General features: G+C 45.3%; 1 protein-coding gene across 4 annotated transcripts in view; it reads left to right on the top strand.

Moving 5' to 3' along the window:
- Positions 1-21,564, top strand: part of LEF1 (lymphoid enhancer binding factor 1) — a 135,345-nt gene that overhangs the window by 91,917 nt on the left and 21,864 nt on the right. For 3 of the 4 annotated variants that reach the window (XM_025385597.1, XM_025385598.1, XM_025385599.1), the window contains exons 5-8: positions 76-166; positions 4,002-4,124; positions 5,222-5,384; positions 15,199-15,306. In XM_025385597.1, coding sequence (XP_025241382.1) covers positions 76-166; positions 4,002-4,124; positions 5,222-5,384; positions 15,199-15,306 — 485 coding nt within the window. Of the gene's footprint in view, positions 1-75; positions 167-1,861; positions 1,946-4,001; positions 4,125-5,221; positions 5,385-15,198; positions 15,307-21,564 lie in introns of all 4 variants that reach the window. The other variant, XM_025385596.1, reaches the window with a different exon arrangement.

Here is a 21,564-nt window from a genome sequence, read left to right as displayed (position 1 = left end):
ATAAAACATGTTGTTGCGTTTCTGGTTAAATATCCTGTGAATGTACAAATAATACCTCTCTGTTCTGTTTAACAGGCATGTCCAGACATCCTCCAGCTCCTGATATCCCTACTTTTTATCCCCTGTCTCCGGGTGGTGTTGGACAGATCACCCCACCTCTTGGCTGGTAAGAACCTTGCTGTACCCTTCAGCCAGGCATTTGAACACATGTTCCTCCACTTTGCATTCATGGAAATTAGATTTATGAATGGTAACACTTGAGGAGTTGAGAAAATTTCATATCAACAAGCAAGGTGCTAACTTTATTCATTTTTCATTTCAATTTAAAAGATTAAAAAACATACAGACTTTGAAATGGATTGATCTGATTGCTAATATGGGTAGAAAATGACTGTAGCATTTGCTTTGAAGCTTATAGTTTTATGGATTCCATTTGTGGCTTTGGGCATTTGCTATGCCTGTACAAAGTTAGTACTCAGTGTGGTTTTTCTTTTCTAGATTTTTTTAATGAACAACTTGTATTTTTCAAAAATGAATTTAGACACATTTAATATCTACCTTTGCTTGTAAGTGGGCAAGTAAGGTAAATGACAAAAATAACTAGAGAGAAATTCAACAATATAAGAGCATTTTGGGGATGTTAATGAAGTAAGCGTCCAATTTGAGTTCAGAGTAGTAAAAAACTGATTTGGGGGCCTCCTTTTCTTCTGAATATAAATGCTAATGCTCTTTATTTTGTTGTTTATTTCTAAAAATATGCTTACTGCTGCCTCCAAAATCTTATCAATTATGAAGGTGAAGGAAATATATTTTGGGAAGGAAGAATAACATAGTATAGCCTATTTTTATTATTTTATGATTAGCCCACAACGTTTCCTCCTCCCACTCCCATACTCTCTCCACTCTTCCCTCCCCAATTCTCACTCCATAGAAATAATGCTCAACTCTAGCAATTGTTTCTCTCTTTTTTTCCACTTGACTCTTTATGTCACAGCCCCCATGTCATTTTCCCCCATCTCCCTACCTGGACATCCTTGCATTAGCCTTCTTCAGCTAGGAAGGGTCATCCTGCCATGGACAGTCCAGCTTTCTCCCTTTCTCTCTCTCTCTCTCTCTCCCTAGCATTACATCTCTTAGTCAGTAACTGCTTGAATTTAATTGATTATGCATACACTTTCAAACCTAGGTCAATTATTCTGTCTGAACTTAGCGACTTAGGGGCAATAGTCCTGTGCTGAATTGTACCACTGGCAGCTGGAAATAAAGTCTATGTAAATGAAAAATGAGAGATGTAGAAAGAACACAGGGAAAAATGGACTTCTCAGGGTGGAGAGAAAATAATTCCAGTGAATTAGTCTTTTATTTCTTGACTTTAACATGTATATGGGGGAAAAGGTACAGTGTTTTTAAACTGTTTATTTTTATATAAATATACAATTTTATTTTCTTTCTTCCCTTGCCTGAAATTCTCAAATATTCAGATAAAGAAGTCACTCAGCTCCTTCTCTGAAGGGAATATTTCACTGTTCTCAGGGTTCTGTTATATTCAGTAAACATTTAAGTGCTTACTTTGTTCAAAGCATTAATGGGATTGGGAGAGGGGATGGGATAAAAGAGACATAATTCGTGGGCGGTTTGTTTCAAAATTGAGGGTGGGAGATTTCTTTGAAGGCAAATGACGCTTTGATTGGGTGGAGGGTGAGGAAGGGGAACGGTTACATATCTGAACCAATGCCGGGGTCTGTAATGCTTCCACAAGATTCTGTTTGAATATCTCCCTCTTCTCCCCTCATCCAACTCTTACTACTGGTTGGTAACTCGTGTTTTGTCATTGATGGGTTCCTTTCTTCTGTGACCTCAGGCAAGGTCAGCCTGTATATCCCATCACGGGTGGATTCAGGCAACCCTACCCATCCTCACTGTCAGTCGACACTTCCATGTCCAGGTAGGTGGAGGTGGAAACCGGGGCGCTCGAGGACAAGTTGCTCTTCTCGTGCTTGCATCCTGTGCGCCTCTGCTTGCCTTTTGGTTGGCTAGGAGGGTGCATACCTCAGCCATGTGTCTGTCTGTGCAGTGTGCCTGGCTCCCACACTAGGTGTCAGAGAGAGTCCCGGGTAGGAGCTCTGTGCTATGCCCTGGCTGGATCAGCCACACCATCGGGGGATGGACTCAGCCTCCCTGGAAAGCGTTGCCTCCAAATGAATTCATGGCCGCCTGACTGTGGGATGGAAACTGTCCGGAAAGCGGACATTAGAAGGAAGAGTTTGTTTGATTCAAAATATGCCGGGGGTGGGGTAAGGGAGGAGGATAAAACTGGTTTGGTCTCAGCTCTATAATTTGCTTCCTTTGTGGAAAGTTGTATCAGTTTGATTCGGCAGTGTTTGAAAATGCCCAGATAGTCTAGAGTCTTCCTGGACGGAGGCTGTCAGAGGAGACAGAACAGTGCGGGCAGGCTGGCAGGCCATACAGGGTGTGCGTCCTAGTGTGTGAATCAGGCCCTGTGTGGACATGGTCGTGCCAGCGGAGCTCGGGAGGCCTGCCGCGCCGCACCGAGAAGCTGCTGTGTATGATGCTTTTGCTTCTGGAGAGGATGGCTCTGTGCCCTGTGCTTGATGTACACACACATTTGGGGTGCATCATCTGTGTGTTCGATGTGGCTTTGTCAAGGGAGCTAGCATTATTGTGCCGGAAGTCAAACTGGTGGGTTATTAACTGGTTGTGAATATGTCTTTTTTATATGGGTATAGTTTTCAAAGTTTCTGTGGTGAATTACAGTTTCAAAAAAAATTTTTTTTCAGTGAGTTGTAAATGTAGCTGATTGTGGGAGGAGGTGGAATTAATATCCTTCCCCTTAAAACATATTTTTATACTTTTTAACATCGTAAGAACTATCTGATGATAGAATTCTCACAGGCAAATAACTAGCATCATGTATTTTTGCAAGTAATACATTTAGCAAAGCCTCATTATTTGGTCAAATATTTGTATTTTTACCATGCTTTCTTCATATTTTAAAATTTGTTTTTGAAAAATATATATTCTAGCAGAGTTCCTTTCAAGAAGAGGAAATTAATTGTATAGGCTATGATGAAAGACCCGAGAATGTTGTTGTTGCTAAATTAAATGTTTACTTTAAAACAGTTTGAAAAGCAAAAATTTCTAAAACATATCCAAATTTATCTAGAGAGCTTATTGAAAGTACTGTCTTTATTTTGTTTTTCTTGCATGGCAGTTTTCCCTCCTTTGTGTTGGCTGGTGGTGGATATTTTAAGATTTTTTTTAATGCCGTCCAAGCGTACTTGGGGAAAAAGCCTTTGGCAAGTGTAGTTTTTAACCTTGATGCAAAACTTTATCCTCCCTTTAAATTCTTCTCCTTGTTTCTCTTACCAGTTTTCCATAAGATGAGATCTCTGAAACATTAGTGTATTTCTGCACAGAAAATCATTTTGGATGATGTTAATGGAAACCTTATTAAATGGGAGATTGATTCCTATCCGTTTTCTCAGTTGTTCCCTCCTAATATGGATGAGAAAGCCAATAATATGAGAAAATTCGCATTGCGATGGTTTGCTTAGGAATATAGGCAGAGATTTTAAAACACGATGTCTTTTGCCTTCATTTAAAAAGCATTTAAAAAGCTAAGTCTTAAATAAAGTGTTATATTTCCAATAATTACTTTTAGTGAAATTCCTATTTCAAAATTGCTTTGCAAGAAAAATGATTCACTTTTTTTTTTAATCTCATGGCCTACAGCCCTCCTAGGAAAAATGTCAGATTCTACTATTAGTTTGAAAAAACTACAGGAAATAATTATAAATACTTCCACCCGAATATAGAAAGGAAAAAAAAAATTATCAGCCCACTCTATAGTTAATGTTTCTGTGCATAAAGATGTGTTTTTATTCTTAGCCAGTAGCAGTTAGTGGATTGCTTTGAAATTCCATCTAGCTTTTGCTGCAGCAGCCAGTAGTACATTGTTTTCTTCTCTTTCCTTCTTTTAGGTTTTCTCATCATATGATTCCCGGTCCTCCTGGTCCCCACACAACTGGCATCCCTCATCCAGCTATTGTAACACCTCAGGTCAAACAGGAACATCCCCACACTGACAGTGACCTAATGCACGTGTAAGTATCCACCCGGGCTCTGCTGTGGTTGCCTGAGGATACTGAAGATTTCTACACTGTTGCTCCTTTGCAACAGTGATCCTTCACCCCTTTCTGTTACTGTGAAACTCAGTGCACCTCTGCCTTGAAAGCTCTGTCCCTGAGGACATTAAGCAGCCTCATTCCTACTGTGCTGATTTTGATTCTGAGGTTGCAAAGGAGTGCAGACCTTAAAAGATCATGGGAACCTCAACAAAATGGAAGAATCTTCAGAACATGGGCATTCAAGACTCTTGAGCTGTTTAGCCATTTACCACTGAATTTTCATTTGGTTCAGATTATTGGGGAGAACCTGTTCCTACCTGAGTGAAGTAGATTGGAGGGTTTAATGCACTTTCTTCTGGAAGAGGAAAGTGGCTCCAAGCTTCAATAGCACAGAATTCAAGGGAAAGGAACAAATAAAGCCCAAGATTCCCTGTTGGGCCAGGGTTGTCTCAGACTGTGAGTGCAGGGCTAAATTAATTTACTCTGAAGAGATTAGTAATTGAGCTTCTTAATCTAGGTTTTGTGAATGGGAGGGTGGGGATGGGAGGCAGCATGTGATTGTCCATAAAGCCCTTGCAAATGTATGCAAAGGCAACATGTATTTGTTTGGGGGAAAAGGTCCAAAGATTTAGTAGCTTCTTGAAGTGGTCCTTAACCCCCTGCAAAAGTTAAGAGCCTCTATTCTGAAAGAGGAATGATCACCTGTGCTGTGTGTTCAGCTTCTTCTGAGGGGACCAGAGAACTCAGCCTCAGAGCCCACCTGGAGCATCTTCACAATGCCAAGTCCATTTCTACTTGGTGTTCATAGTTCTCTAATGACAGGTCCACTTTCTCAAACCAAAAGGTTTTATTCTCAGTCACTGAGTAGATAGGAAGCCCTATTGGATGGGTTGTTTGCCTCCCAGTGTTTCATCAGATGAGTCAAGAGCAACTCTTCCAAGTTGGTGGTGTTCTGAGGCAATAGGGTTGTCCCCATCCTGAGTGCAGCCATGTGAGCAGGTGCTCTGCTTCTCTCCTCCTCCATCCCTTCCTCATTCCTTCCACCCCTTTCCCTAACCACCACCACCTTTTAGGAAGCCTCAGCATGAACAGAGAAAGGAGCAGGAGCCAAAAAGACCTCACATTAAGAAGCCTCTGAATGCTTTTATGTTATACATGAAAGAAATGAGAGCGAATGTCGTCGCTGAGTGTACTCTAAAAGAAAGTGCAGCTATCAACCAGATTCTCGGCAGAAGGGTAAGTAGTGGAATCATGTATAAATGTTTATGGTAGCCATGGAACTGCTTCATGAAAATCTGCCCCAATTTAATCACATATCAGGTGGTCATAGAATGTGTTTGCACTTCAAGATATGATATGATGCATTTTAAACAATTTTGATAACTGTTTTTACTGTTACTGTTTTTTAAAACAGTGGTATGATCATGGTTCACTGCAGCCTTGACCTCCTGGGCTCAAGTGATCCTTCCACCTCAGCCTCCCGAATAGCTGGGACTATAGTCGTTGTGCCACCATGCCTGGCTAATTTTTTTTTTTTTCCAATTTAAAACTTTTCATTAAAAAGTAAACTTTAATGTTGAAAATGCAACTTGGGGAGGGCAGGAAGATCACACACAAGGCTGTCAACTTCACACTTGGAGGGTTGCACAGTGGTCGGGCAGAGGCGCTCCTCACTTCCCAGACGGGGCGGCAGCTGTGCAGAGGTGCCCCTCACTTCCCAGACAGGGCGGCGGCCGGGCAGAGGCGCTCCTCACTTCCCAGACAGGGCAGCGGCCGGCCGGACAGAGGCGCCCCTCACTTCCCAGACAGGGCGGCGGCCGGGCAGAGGCGCTCCTCACTTCCCAGACAGGGCGGCGGCCGGCCGGACAGAGGCGCCCCTCACTTCCCAGACAGGGCGGCGGCCGGGCAGAGGCGCTCCTCACTTCCCAGACAGGGCGGCGGCCGGCCGGACAGAGGCGCCCCTCACTTCCCAGACAGGGCGGCGGCCGGGCAGAGGCGCTCCTCACTTCCCAGACAGGGCGGCGGCCGGCCGGACAGAGGCGCCCCTCACTTCCCAGACAGGGCGGCGGCCGGGCAGAGGCGCTCCTCACTTCCCAGACAGGGCGGCGGCCGGCCGGACAGAGGCGCCCCTCACTTCCCAGACAGGGCGGCGGCCGGGCAGAGGCGCTCCTCACTTCCCAGACAGGGCGGCGGCCGGCCGGACAGAGGCGCCCCTCACTTCCCAGACAGGGCGGCGGCCGGGCAGAGGCGCTCCTCACTTCCCAGACAGGGCGGCGGCCGGCCGGACAGAGGCGCCCCTCACTTCCCAGACAGGGCGGCGGCCGGCCGGAGGCGCTCCTCACTTCCCAGACAGGGCGGCGGCCGGCCGGACAGAGGCGCCCCTCACTTCCCAGACAGGGCGGCGGCCGGCCGGACAGAGGCGCCCCTCACTTCCCAGACAGGGCGGCGGCCGGCCGGACAGAGGCGCCCCTCACTTCCCAGACAGGGCGGCGGCCGGCCGGACAGAGGCGCCCCTCACTTCCCAGACAGGGCGGCGGCCGGCCGGACAGAGGCGCCCCTCACTTCCCAGACAGGGCGGCGGCCGGCCGGACAGAGGCGCCCCTCACTTCCCAGACAGGGCGGCGGCCGGCCGGACAGAGGCGCCCCTCACTTCCCAGACAGGGCGGCGGCCGGCCGGACAGAGGCGCCCCTCACTTCCCAGACAGGGCGGCGGCCGGCCGGACAGAGGCGCCCCTCACTTCCCAGACAGGGCGGCGGCCGGCCGGACAGAGGCGCCCCTCACTTCCCAGACAGGGCGGCGGCCGGGCAGAGGCGCCCCTCACTTCCCAGACAGGGCAGCGGCCGGCCGGACAGAGGCGCCCCTCACTTCCCAGACAGGGCGGCGGCCGGCCGGACAGAGGCGCCCCTCACTTCCCAGACAGGGCGGCGGCCGGCCGGACAGAGGCGCCCCTCACTTCCCAGACAGGGCGGCGGCCGGCCGGACAGAGGCGCCCCTCACTTCCCAGACAGGGCGGCGGCCGGCCGGACAGAGGCGCCCCTCACTTCCCAGACAGGGCGGCGGCCGGCCGGACAGAGGCGCCCCTCACTTCCCAGACAGGGCGGCGGCCGGCCGGACAGAGGCGCCCCTCACTTCCCAGACAGGGCGGCGGCCGGCCGGACAGAGGCGCCCCTCACTTCCCAGACAGGGCGGCGGCCGGCCGGACAGAGGCGCCCCTCACTTCCCAGACAGGGCGGCGGCCGGCCGGACAGAGGCGCCCCTCACTTCCCAGACAGGGCGGCGGCCGGGCGGACAGAGGCGCCCCTCACTTCCCAGACAGGGCGGCGGCCGGCCGGACAGAGGCGCCCCTCACTTCCCAGACAGGGCGGCGGCCGGCCGGACAGAGGCGCCCCTCACTTCCCAGACAGGGCGGCGGCCGGCCGGACAGAGGCGCCCCTCACTTCCCAGACAGGGCGGCGGCCGGCCGGACAGAGGCGCCCCTCACTTCCCAGACAGGGCGGCGGCCGGCCGGACAGAGGCGCCCCTCACTTCCCAGACAGGGCGGCGGCCGGCCGGACAGAGGCGCCCCTCACTTCCCAGACAGGGCGGCGGCCGGCCGGACAGAGGCGCCCCTCACTTCCCAGACAGGGCGGCGGCCGGCCGGACAGAGGCGCCCCTCACTTCCCAGACAGGGCGGCGGCCGGCCGGACAGAGGCGCCCCTCACTTCCCAGACAGGGCGGCGGCCGGCCGGACAGAGGCGCCCCTCACTTCCCAGACAGGGCGGCGGCCGGCCGGACAGAGGCGCCCCTCACTTCCCAGACAGGGCGGCGGCCGGCCGGACAGAGGCGCCCCTCACTTCCCAGACAGGGCGGCGGCCGGCCGGACAGAGGCGCCCCTCACTTCCCAGACAGGGCGGCGGCCGGCCGGACAGAGGCGCCCCTCACTTCCCAGACAGGGCGGCGGCCGGCCGGACAGAGGCGCCCCTCACTTCCCAGACAGGGCGGCGGCCGGCCGGACAGAGGCGCCCCTCACTTCCCAGACAGGGCGGCGGCCGGCCGGACAGAGGCGCCCCTCACTTCCCAGACAGGGCGGCGGCCGGCCGGACAGAGGCGCCCCTCACTTCCCAGACAGGGCGGCGGCCGGCCGGACAGAGGCGCCCCTCACTTCCCAGACAGGGCGGCGGCCGGCCGGACAGAGGCGCCCCTCACTTCCCAGACAGGGCGGCGGCCGGCCGGACAGAGGCGCCCCTCACTTCCCAGACAGGGCGGCGGCCGGCCGGACAGAGGCGCCCCTCACTTCCCAGACAGGGCGGCGGCCGGCCGGACAGAGGCGCCCCTCACTTCCCAGACAGGGCGGCGGCCGGCCGGACAGAGGCGCCCCTCACTTCCCAGACAGGGCGGCGGCCGGCCGGACAGAGGCGCCCCTCACTTCCCAGACAGGGCGGCGGCCGGGCAGAGGCGCCCCTCAGTTCCCAGACAGGGCGGCGGCCGGGCAGAGGCGCTCCTCTCTTCCCAGTCGGTTGGGTGGTGGGGCAGAGGTACTCCTCTCTTACCAGTCAATTTGGGTGGCTGGGCAGAGGCGCTCCTCACTTCCCGGACAGGGCGGCCGGGCAGAGGTGCCCCTCATTTCCCAGACGGGGTGGCCAGGCAGAGGGGCTCCTCACTTGTCAGACGGGGCAGCGGCCAATGCCTGGCTAACTAAAAAAAATTTTTTGTAGAGATGTGGTATTGCTATGTTCCCAGGCTGGTCTCAAACTCCTGGGCTCAAGCAAACTTCCCACTTTTGGCCTCCCAAAGTGCTGGGTGAATAAGTGTGAGCCACTGTTCCTGGCCTTGTTATCATTCTTTTTTTTTTTTTTTTTTGAGATGAGTCTCGCTCTGTCACCCAGGTTGGAGTACAGTGGCATGATCCTGGCTTACTGCAGCCTCTATCTCCTAGCTTCAGGTGATTCTCCTGCCTCCGCTTCCCCGGTAGCTGGAATTACAGTTGCCTACCACCACACCTGGCTAATTTTTGTATTTTTTTTAGTAGAGACAGGGTTTCACACTGTTGGCCAGGTTGATCTTGAACTCCAGACCTCAAGTCGTCCACCTCCCTCGACCTCCTAAAGCCCCATTATCATTCTTTAAACAAATATTGATTATACTTTTGGGCCAGGCATGATGCCTGGAGATTAGGTAATAATTGCTGAATAAAACAGATGCAGCCACTGGGCACGGTGGCTCACACCTGTAATCTCAGCACTTTGGGAGGCCAAGGCAGGCAGATCACCTGAGGTCAGGAGTTCGAGACCAGCCTGGCTGACATGGTGAAACCCCGTTTCTACCAAAAATAAAAAAATTAGCTGAGTGTGTGGTGGTGGATGCCTGTAATCTCAGCTACTCAGGAGGCTGACGCAGGAGAATCACTTAAATCTGGGAGGCGGAGTTTGCAGTGAGCCGAGATTGTGCCACTTGCTCTCTAACCTGGGCAACAGACAGAGACTCTGTCTCAAAAAATTAAATAAATAAATATTCAACTAGAATTTACAGATATATAAATCACTGTTAGGGCCTGTATTAGCCAAAATAGATACAGCCCTTTCTGGAGCTTCAAGTTTTATGACAGAATACAGACATTAGATAAATAATTGCCAATAAATATATAATAAAAATTATGATAAATACTGTGAATGTAGGGAATCAGATTCAGTGAGAAAGAACAGTAGGGGCTTGGGCAGGCCCCTCTGAGGAAACTGTATTTAAGCTGAGATGTGAGAGCTAAGTAGAGATGAATGGGGAGAGGTAGATTCCCCCACAGGCAGATGGAGTAGCATGTGTGTGCCTCCTCTGAAGCAGGAAAGCACTTAGCCCTTTCAGAGAGCCTACAGCAAGGTCTTTGGGGGACCAGCCTGGCAAACAGAGGTGGCCACTCCTTCCAGGACAGAAGCAGAGCTCTTCTACCATGAGGTTTTATATGGAAGAATGTATATGATCCTGAGGAGTCTTGATTCTAGAAAGACTGTTCTCCAAATCTCAAAGTGTACACCTGCCGTTTCTGGGTTGCCCTTTTCTTTTCATTCATTCATTGACCAATGCTATGATGTTTTTCTGAGCACCTATTATGTACCAGGCAGCAGGCTACAACTAGGATAGACACTCTAAGATTGTTTATCCAGCTGTCAGCCAAAAGACATACATAGTCAGTCCTTCCAAGTACTTTGCATGGGATTGAAGTGATTTTAGTTAGATAGCCGAAGAGTGGTAGAGAGAGTTTGAATTTCTCTAATTTAAATTACATTTTCACCATAATCACAGTATCATTATAATTTTAGAAATGTTTCATTTTAATTTGTTGATGCTCTTCATATCTGTGTGGTAGCCTCTTAATTTGTGACCCTGCGTTTGTTTTTGCAACCTCTCAAGAAATTCATGATTGACAAATGAACATTCAGTTGTGTAGGATCTAACAACCCTTGTGAAACATAGAGGATCATGTGTTAGCTATTGTTGATGATAATTTTACCAGGTCTGTTCTGAACCTAATAAATTTGAACATTTATAAGAGAAAGCATTCAGGAGATTTCTAGTCCATGTGAACAGGAGGGAAGCAGGCCCTCTTACATTGTTGATTCCCATCAGATAGCCTCAAAATGCAGCTATTTCCAATCTGCAAGTCACCGGGGTTTCCAGGGGAGGATGCGGTAGTAGATTATAGCTTTTTTTGGTGTCCTGTGTACAATGCCCTATCTCCCTGTGGATTCTTAGACACTTAATAACAATAATTACAATGCTTTCCCAAGCCAGATCATGGCAGATGAGTGATTCCCATCATCTTGGAAGAACTCTGCCTTAAAAGCTGATGATCATTTTCCCTGACTCTTTAAAAGAAGAAATCAGAGGAAAAGAAGGGCTGATGTTTTTATTTCAGCTTGTATGCAACTCTTAGTTTTTTCTTTTTTGAGTTAAGGGCCGCCTGGCCTTCCAGTGGGAAGTACTTTCCTGCTCAAGAGAGTAGTATGCTTCCTATTCTTAATGCATATTTCCAACAATTGCTACTTTCCCAGCTCCCTTAACAATCCCCAGATCTGAGCATGTGTCCTAAAGGATGGTTCTTATTTGGGGTCTCTGTCTGTCTCTGATTTAGACACCTGTTTCTATTTATAGGCCTCTGAATCTTTGATTAAGATCAGGTTTTCTGTCCTTTCATAACTCCCCTCTGGCAGGGCAGCCCTTGCTAGCTCTTTAAAGTCTCTGGCATCAAAATCATGACGTTTTACACTGGGACAATTTGAGTTCTTAAAAATGGATCTTAAATCCATCCCAGAACATTTTATCTTTTGATTTTTTATTCATCTTTACTATATCTGTAAAATAGAAGTGTTCATGTGAATTAATCAAAGTTTTATTTTTAATCCACATTATAAATAATAATAGGACAAATTTTATTGTAAAATAAGGCTTTTCTCTTCAGACCTTCCTGGCTATTAAAGGAAATCCATTTATCACAAATTTGTCATGAGAATGTTTTATCTTGGAACTGTACAAGTTTATTCAAATTAAATGGGTATTTCCCCCACAACTTGGTGAAATCTTGACAATGAGATTTGATTTTTAAAAAGTTTGACTCTCTATTTTGCAGTAAACAGAGATAGAGAAGCATTTTTAGTCAATTGTGTTTCAGAAATTCCCGTAAAGAAAGACCATCTTTCAGGTCTGTACTAGACTTTGTTTTTGTTTTCAATGCAAAACTTTAATTCCATCATTTTATCTACTGTTCATTTTGGTAAGTGATCTTCTATTTGTGAGTCATTTTTGTACATTAGAAATATCAGAGAACTTCCTGGCTAACATGGTGAAACCCCATCTCTACTAAAAATACAAAAAATTAGCCGGGCGTGGTGGCGGGCACCTGTTGTCCCAGCTACTCGGGAGGCTGAGGCAGGAGAATCACTTGAACCTGGGAGGCAGAGGTTGCAGTGAGCTGAGATCGCGCCACTGCGCTCCAGCCTGGGCAACAGAGCGAGACTCTGTCTCAAAAAAAAAGGGGGGGGATCAGAAAACTTAAAGCAATTGAACATGTAAATAGTTTAGCTTATGCCTACTTTGCCTCCTTGCCTTTTATTCAGTTTCGTTAGCTTGGATCTTTTTGTCAGCCTGTTTCTTGTTTTAACTGAAAAATCCCTGGTTGTTTGGGTAGAAGACCCAACCTTGGTATCTATTTTGGGAGTTAATTTGTATTTATGAATCCAGGTTTTCTCAGCTGCTGTAAGTTATGTAAAATTATACTGACAAAAGGTGTTGTATACAAGGGAATGATACTTGTCAAATAATAAATTTAAAATGGAAGACTTCTTGTCTTGTTTTCTTTTTTTTTTGTCCCTTGTTTTTTTCCTTACTGGTAAAGCTTTGCCTCTTGCCAGTCATCTTTATTTAGCACTAAAGCTCACTGTGTAAATATCAGTTTTCTTTTTTCTTTGTGAGATAGAATCTTGCTCTATCACCCAGGCTGGAGTGCAGTGGTGCAATCTTGGCTCACTGCAACCTCTACCTCCTGGGTTCAAGCAATTGTCATGCCTCAGCCTCCTGAGTAACTGGGATTACAGGCAGGCACTGCCACACCTGGCTAATTTTTGTATTTTAATAGAAACAGGATTTCGTCATGTTTGCCAGGCTGGTCCTGAACCACTGGCCCCCAGTGATCTGTGTGCCTCAGCCTCCCAAAGTGCTGGGATTACAGGCATGAGCCACTGCACCCTACCATAAATATCACTTTTCTTTTAAAAAATCAAAGATTAGCCAGGCATGGTAATGTATTCCTGTAATCCTAGCTCAGGGTTGCGGTGGGAAGATTGCTGGAGCCCAGGAGTTCGAGGTTGCAGTGAGCTATGATCACACCACTGCACTCCAGCAACACAGCAAAACCTTGTCTCAAAAAAAAAAAAACAAAAACAAAAAGAACAAAACATCAAAAAACCGATGATGTTTCCTTTTGTGTCCAATTTGGTTTTTCTCCCTGTGAAGGTCTGTAATACCAGGCCAGTGTTCCAGGTTTAAAAAGCTGTCAGTTGCTAGAAGCAGTGTGACTTTTCCATCCCAATTTAAACCACCGCTGCTGCCCCAGAAATAGCTTCTTCTTAGGCTCAATTTGTCTAAGGTTTATTCTACTAGTAAAAAGAACTGTGCTTCAGGTAACTGTTTCCAGGGTTGTTTTGTTTTGTTTTGTTTTTCTGGCACCTCCCTGTAATTTTTTTTTTTAAACAAAAGCACATCACCTGATTTGCCTTTAGGCTTGGGGCAAGCCCTGCTGTGTGTCATGCTTTTTAACCTCATACTCTGCACTTCTAAAGCAATTAAACAATAAATCACCTATTCTCTTCAGCACAGCCTGACTGTTAGGGGGCTTTCAAAGGAAATGGACTGTATTGCCCTGCTAGTGGGAACTGCTGCTTCTCACACTGGAGGCTGGAACTGGAGGTGGGGTGTGGCCAGAAGGTGCTGTCGTGTCCTGAAATCAGCTTCATGTTCTGTTGTCAAACAAGAGCAGCAGGTGTTTGTTGTCTTAGCTACACTTTAGGGGCTGAGTCCAAGTTGATTAAGACTTAGACATATAGCCTCCTCTAGGAGAAGATTTTCTCTCTCATCAGCCTCTCTCACTTGGTCCTTCCTCCAACCCACCCACATCCTTCTTATTTAAAAATCATTTTAAAAGACATGAACAGGGAGATAAAAATTAATATGCAGAGCAGCCGTGAATGGGAAAGGATCTCATAGCCTGGAATGGGAAGAAAGCAAACTGGGAAGCTCTACACCTGAGAGCTGGGGGAGAACAGGAGCAGGGAGGCTCCCAGCTGACAGATGGTGTATGCGCACTGGTGAGCATTGCAGGTGCAAAAGTGAGCATGTGTGGCGTGCATGTAGTTTATGTGCACAGAGGAGCATGTGTGTTATGCATGTGGGTGTGGGTATACGTGCTCAGGTGACCATGTGAGTGGTGTGTGTATGTGCTTAGGTGAGCATGTATGTGTGCGTAGTGTGGGCTCTGGTTGGTCTCCTTGGGTAGCTACCATCGCCTCTGTGTCATACTCTCATGGACAGTGGTTCCCCCAAATCCCAGATGGTTCTCCCTTGGAAAGTTCTGCTGGCAGGTCCTGGCATTGGGGAAGCTGGGAAAATACATGAACACTGTCTGCTGGGGACTGGGGTGAGTCATGTGCAGATATATGCAAAGCAGTGTGCAAATGTAAACCCCTTAAAATCCCAGATACCTTTCCTATATAAACTACTTTGTTATATATGCTATATAATCAGTTATGTAAAAAGGAGACAAAAAGTTTGTAGGATATTAGCAGCTATATTCTTCATATTAGAAACTATAGTCTCAAATTCTAGATGGCAAAATAAACTTAAATAATGCCCCTTGCTGTCCATCAAAAGGAAGCTAAAAGCCATAGCCATAAAATGTGCTTGTGTGACTGGACAGTGTCATCAGTGTTGTCCCTATAGATAGCGTCTATATGAGTTTGAGGAGACAGTGAAGAGACGGAGACAGACAAGCTGACTTTTCATGTCCTTCTCTATAGACAAGCATATGATTAAGGTTTCAGACTCTTCCTATGACAAAACGGGAAAGTGTTCATATGAGGAGAGGGTGTATCTGTTTTAAAAGACATCTGGAAATTATCACATTTTGCATAAATAAAAAGTACTTGGGCTCAGATATCAGAATATGCTACTAACTGTGAAAAACAGTTAAGTTGGGTGTTGAGGTTCACCATTGAAAGTTCTTTTTAATTTATATTGGAAAAGAGAAAGGGTGGGTGACAGAGATCATTTTACTTTGAATACTTTGATTGACTTTGATGTGTTTCATGTGATATCGGAGAACAGGATAGAGAAACCAAAGTTTGAGTTTCACTGTAGCCACTAGACTCTAAGTAGATTTCTATAGCACTTGGCACTTGGTCTTCTGCAATTTAAAAATAAATCAAAGTTTAAATGCTTAATGTTTTCATTTTTTGATTTTTGAAACATAAAATATACTATTGCTATTTTGCTTATTTTTGTATTTTTCTTCCTTCCTCTCTGTTTTAGTGGCATGCCCTCTCCCGTGAAGAGCAGGCTAAATATTATGAATTAGCACGGAAAGAAAGACAGCTACATATGCAACTTTATCCAGGCTGGTCTGCAAGAGACAATTATGTAAGCCCCTCCTCCATACCCGTGGCTCTCCACTCTCATTCGCTCTTCTGCTTTCAAGAAGGAAATGTGTTTTAGGGTGTATATAATGCTGGTACTACTTATTTTTTGGAAGTTAATGAACTTTGTAATAAGGATTTCATGGATATATTGCATTACGAAAGCCTTGAGGGTTTTTTTTTGTTTTTTTTTGTTTTTTTTTTTTTTTTTTGCTATGGGTGCTAATGAATGCTTAAAAAAAATTTTTTAAAAAAACTAATACCTTATTTTTAAAATTTGGTTAAAGAAAGATTAAAAAAAAAAGAAGACCATAATCTTACTATGTAAAGGCAACGTTAGTAATAACTACTTACATTACTTTCTAATATTTTTTCTATGCATTTTTTACTTGTATATTTGTGTGCATATATATACATGTTTGTTGCATACTTCTCAATCTTATATATAAAAAGCATTTCTCATGGCACAGTGTTTATGTATATCAATATTCCATTAAGTGAATTTCACAATTTATTTAATCTTATTTTTTCCTGCTTTTAGACGTTTAAGTTGCTCCCTTTTGTTTTTCTTACAAATGTAAATATTCCTTCAATGAACATGTCTATACATAGCAGTTCTTTTCTGCATTTAGGACTATTACTTATGTTGAAGAGATTCATTGTGGAGGTAAAGGATATAAATATTTTAAAGTTATTTTTTGGTTTTTTCTTTTTTTGAGATGGAATCTCACTCTGTCGCCCAGGCTGGAGTGCAGTGGCACGATCTCGGCTCACTGAAACCTCCGCCTCCTGGGTTCAAGTGATTCTTCTGCCTCAGCCTTCCAAGTAGCTGGGATTACAGGCGTGCGCCACCATGCCTGGCTAATTTTTTGTATTTTTAGTAGAGACAGGGTTTCACCATGTTGGCCGGGCTGGTCTTGAATGCCTGACCTCAGTTGATCTGCCTGCTGCTGCCTCCCAAAATGCTGGGATTATAGGCATGAGCCAGTGCCCCTGCTATTTTAAATTTCTTCATACATATTGTCATAATGCTTTCCAAAGGACTGTATTATTTTACACTTCTTATAAACAATGTATTCAGGTGACTGTTTTGCCACAAGCTACTTAGATCTGGGTAAAAAATTCTTTTTTCATGTTACTGTACCCCAGCATCTATCATGTATTCTATTCAGTGTAGGTATATCATGTTTAAGTCATACTAATTTTATCTGCAGGAAATACCTCATTTGTAGTGCCAATTGTTTTATTACTGTAGAATTTGAGCATCTTACTTATGTAGTCTTGATAGGGCAAAGACTGTTTTATTTTATAGAGGGGAATAATTTTCACTATTTAAGCTCTTAAAATAATTTAATATTTTGCAGTTATTATGTCTGAGTTCATGCAGCATGCTATAATAAAATACCATAGACATGGTGGGTTATAAACAACAGGTTTATTTCTCACACTTCTGGAGCCTGTGAAGTCCAGGCTCCAGGTGCAGGCAGGTTTGGTGTCTGGTGAGGGCCTGGTCCCAGTCTTCTGGCTGTATCTTTACAAGGTAGAAGAAGGGGGAAGAGAGTGCTCCAGGATCTCTTCTATAAGGACATTAATCCCCTTCATGAGAGCTCCTTGCTCAGGACATGATCATCTCCCAAAGGCTCGCCTCATTATACCATCAAATTAGGGGTTAGAATTTCAGCATATGTATTTGGGAGAACACAACATTCAGTCTATAGTAATTCTCAGGGTCTGTGTGAGACGAGCATTAGAAATGCCAGCAAGGTCAGTCTTAATAAAAGTGGAATTATTTCTTTTTAAAAAAGCAAGAGCGAAGCCATTAATTAATATACAATTTAATATGTAGCCATTGCTTTAGGTGCTCCTGTGGGGCTCACGTTCTCAGAGATGATGACAAGGATGCATATCTGAGGTCATACACACATGGAAACTTATTTCTGGAAATGGGTTGCACAATTTATTTCCTATAATGTGCTCCATACAAAAAGTCACTTTACTGGTCAAGGTTTGGAGCTCAGACATTGGATACAAGTTTGACACAGGAAGTAAGAGTCTGTTACTTATGGGAAACAGCATAGTCAGCTCTTCTGAGTTATTTTGGTTGCCTTAATAACTACCATATGCTGATGGTTAGGAACTGTCTTAAATTCTTGACAGCAACCCAGTGGTGGAATGAATATTATTACATGAATATTATCACCCCATTTTTCAGGTGAGGAAATTGAGGGGCTGAAGAGTTTAGGTAATTTATGCAAGGCCTTGTAGTAGGTGGCTAAGCTGAAGTTTTTACCCAGGTCATTCTGACTTCAAAATCTACATGGTTTTCCTCCTCCTGAGTGGATTAGCTCGGTCTTCCAGTACCTTCTTTTTTTTTTTTTTTTTGAGACAGAGATGCACTCTTGTTGCCCAGGCTGGAATGCAGTGGCACGATCTCGGCTCACCACAACCTCTGTCTCCCGGGTTCAAGCGATTCTCCAGCCTCAGCCTTCTGAGTAACTGGGATTACAGACATGCACCACCACACCCAGCTAATTTTGTATTTTTGGTAGAGACGGGGTTTCTCCATGTTGGTCAAGCTGGTCTCGAACTCCTGACCTCAGGTGATCTGCCAGCCTCAGCCTCTCAAAGTGCTAAGATTACAAGCGTGAGCCACCGTGCCCGGCCCAGTGCCTTCGTAAGACTGCTGTAGTTGAAGAATTTTCACCCCTGAACCAGGCTCCTGTTTTCTGAGCAGCAATTACCATCTCTGTATAGAGTCCCTGGCACGCCCTGTAAGTAGGAAGATCAGTGTTCACCCAGAGGATTTCAAAAGTGTCGTCTTCTGGCTGGCCATGGTGGCTCACGCCCGTAATCCTAGCACTTTGGAAAGCTGAGGCAGGCAGATAACTTTAGGTCAGGCATTCGAGACCAGCCTGATCAACATGGTGAAACCCTGTATCTACTAAAAGTACAAAAATTAGCTGGGCATGGTGGCGTGTGCCTGTAATCCTAGCTACTCAGGAGGCTGAGGCAGGAGAATCTCTTGAACCCAAGAGGCAGAGGTTGCAATGAGCCCACATTGCGCCATTGCACTCCAGTCTGGGTGACAAGAGTGAAACTCTGTCTCAAGAAAAAAATAAATAAATAAAATAAAAAAATAAATAAATAAAGTGTCTTCTTCTAATCCTGCTCTGGGTGGCTTTTGGATGTAGTTTGTCTAAAGGAGGAGAGCTCATCTTCCTCATTTGACCTTTGTAAACTTCATTGTGCTGTGAATTTTATTCAGCGTTGCTTGTTGAATGCCTTTAAATTTATTTTTCTAATTCTTTAAGTAATGAGTTTTAACTTTTAAAAAGACGCAAAAGAAACACCTACATATTCTGTCTGTTTCTCTGCTCTCTCTCCTTTCCTCCATGTCGATGGGTGGGAAGAAAGTAGTTTTAAAGAAAGCTACTGTAATGTGAATTTATCTTTAAAGATTTCCCTCTGCACAACTTTTAAAGGAAATTGTTTTGCATATTCCTTGAATGAAGGGAAAGCCCAGCTTCATTCATAGTGTTTTCATCATAATCAGAATAAGTCATTCAATTACTGAGGCAAACAGAAGCTGATCAGTGATAGTACTTTATCTAAAGATACTGTTCTTTAAATAACAGTACTGTACAGGGATAGAATAAAGGTAAAATTAAGGTATTTAGTGTCACCAGAATGGTACCCTGATCCTCAGTGAGATCGTGTGAAATATATGTCTCAATTATTCAATATTAAAATACCCTATTACATGACATAGATTTATAATTTCAATTTGTTTTTATAACTTTGGCTAATAACAGGCTAATTAATAGTGCACAAATTTTCTTGGGTGAGATTAGCCAAATATTTATAATGTTAGAACTTTTCAATTTAGTTTTTAATGCTTCCCAATATTATATAGTCCATATAATTTTAACAAAATTTTTTTTTTGTTTTTACCATACATGAATTTGGGTTTTTGTATAACTTGACATTAATACATCCAAACTACTTAGTTCTTTTTGCATATCATAAATGTAGATTCTCTTGAAGAACTGGTTGATACCTAGAAGGTAACAGGTTATTTGATTTAGCAGTAGAAGCGTAATGGTGCAGGCTTCAGATGGTTGCTGTGTGCTGGCTATGTTCTAGGCATGTGTAAGTGGGAGAGCATGGTGCTAAGAGACCCAGGTGGTGCTCTGGGGACAGAGCCAGTTATAGCACCTGTGAGGCATTCAGTCATGCAGTGAGCTCAGGGTCATGGGGAGCGCAGAAGAGGAGCCCCAGCTCTGCCTGAGGTGAGGGATGGACGAACAAGGTGTGGAGTAGAGAAGGTTCATGGAATAGATAACACTTGAGACACAGGTGGGAGGGTGAATGGAGCTGAGAAAGAAGAAAGTGTGAAATAAGGTTCCAGACACATGAAACAACCTTGTAGCAACTTCCGAACCTTGCAGTAATTACATTGAAAGGACTGCTGTGGATACCCGAAAGAAGCGTGCCCTCCCTCTCTACTCTCTGTCCCCAGAGCACCTTTAATAATCTTGGAAGAAGCTGGATCCCAGCACTTCAGGAAGCCACGGTGGGCAGATCACGAGGTTAGGAGTTCAAGACTAGCCTGATCAACATGGTGAAACCCCTGTCTCTACTAAAGATACAAAAATTAGCCAGGCGTGGTGTCATGCGCCTGTAATCCCAGCTACTGGGGAGGCTGAGGCTTAAACCCTGGAGGTGGAGATTGCAGTGAGCCAGGATTGCGCCACTGCACTCCAGCCTGGGCAACAGAGTGAGACTCTGTCTCACAAAATAATAATAATCTTGAAAGAGGACTCCTTTTTTTTTGATGTGCCATTTCTCAGGGTCACTAATACCTGTTCTTCGCCTCAGTGTTAGGGAGGATGATTTCAGTCACCCTTCTGAAGCTGTAAAGCCTCAATGGCCATGTGACATGAAGAACTATCTTGAGGTGCAGAAATATGCACTTTTGTAGAGCCACAAAATATATATGGTACAGTCTTACAGCTTTTAAAAAATTGTTCATGTGAGTATTATAGCGGATGTAAGCTAGAGACATTGGATGTGATATGTGTTCCATTTTAGTTATTTGAAAATACCTGATGCAGGTTGGTCATTTACTATAAGCGGACTATGGCTGTACACTATTAAAACAATAATTATTTTGAGACAGGGTCTTGCTCTTATAACAATTATTAATTATGTTATAATTAATAAATAATTTATGTATTATTATCAATAATAATTATCTCAAATAATATCTCAATAATTATCTCAAAATAATAATTATCTCAAATAATTTATTATAAATAATTATCTCAAATAATAATAATTGTTATTATTATTTGAGATAATTATGATAATTATTATTTCTGATAAATAAATAATTATCTCAAATCTCTGTTGCCCAGGCTGAGTGCAGTGGCATGATCTTGGCTCACTGCAAACTCTGCCTCCCAGGTTCAAGCGATGCTCCTGCCTCAGCCTCCCAAGTAGCTGGGATTATAGGCGCATGCCACCATGCCTGGCTAATTTTTGTATTTTTAGTAAATACGGAGTTTCACCATGTTGGCCAGGCTGGCCTTAAACTCCTGACCTCAAGTAGTCTACCCGCCTCAGCTTCCCAAAGTGCTGGGATTACACGTGTGAGCCACCACACCCGGCATAAAATTATTTTTGAGGGCAAAGTAGTTATGAAGGAAAAGGGAAAATTAGATCACTATAAGTGGGATCTAAATTTTTAAATCTGGCATTGAGGTGTTTTGAAATGTATTTAAAATGGTGTGCATATCCATGTTATTTTGTCTGTTTTAGGAAGCAAGGTCCTTAATTGCCAGAAATAAGTCTTTGAGATAGCTCCAGTTTTCTCAGGTTCTCTCAATCTCTTCTCCTTTTCTCCTTGGTTTTGTCGTGCCTGTGCCACAGGGCCTGTGGGTACTCGATTAACACCGGGGAACTTTCAGTTAGACAATGGAATTCACAGTAAGGTTTATCTTAAGCACTACCAGAAGTGGGCTCTAAGTGTGCTGGTTGCTAAGGAAAGGAATGGCTCATTAAGCTGGCTTTCCTTGAAGAAGAGGGTCCTATGGCCACAGCTCTAGGACATCATTATCCGTGTGTGTGTGTGTGTGTGTGAGAGAGAGAGAGAGAGGGAGAGAGATGGTCCTATGGCCACAGCTCTAGGACATTATTATCCGTGTGTGTGTGTGTGTGTGTGTGTGTGTGTGAGAGAGAGAGAGAGGGAGAGAGAGAGAGG

This window comes from Theropithecus gelada, chromosome 5 (assembly GCF_003255815.1).
Source record: "Theropithecus gelada isolate Dixy chromosome 5, Tgel_1.0, whole genome shotgun sequence".
In the NCBI taxonomy this organism is placed as follows: Eukaryota; Metazoa; Chordata; class Mammalia; order Primates; family Cercopithecidae; genus Theropithecus; species Theropithecus gelada.
Note: the sequence above shows the minus strand (reverse complement) of the source record. Positions and strands in the feature narration are given on the sequence as shown.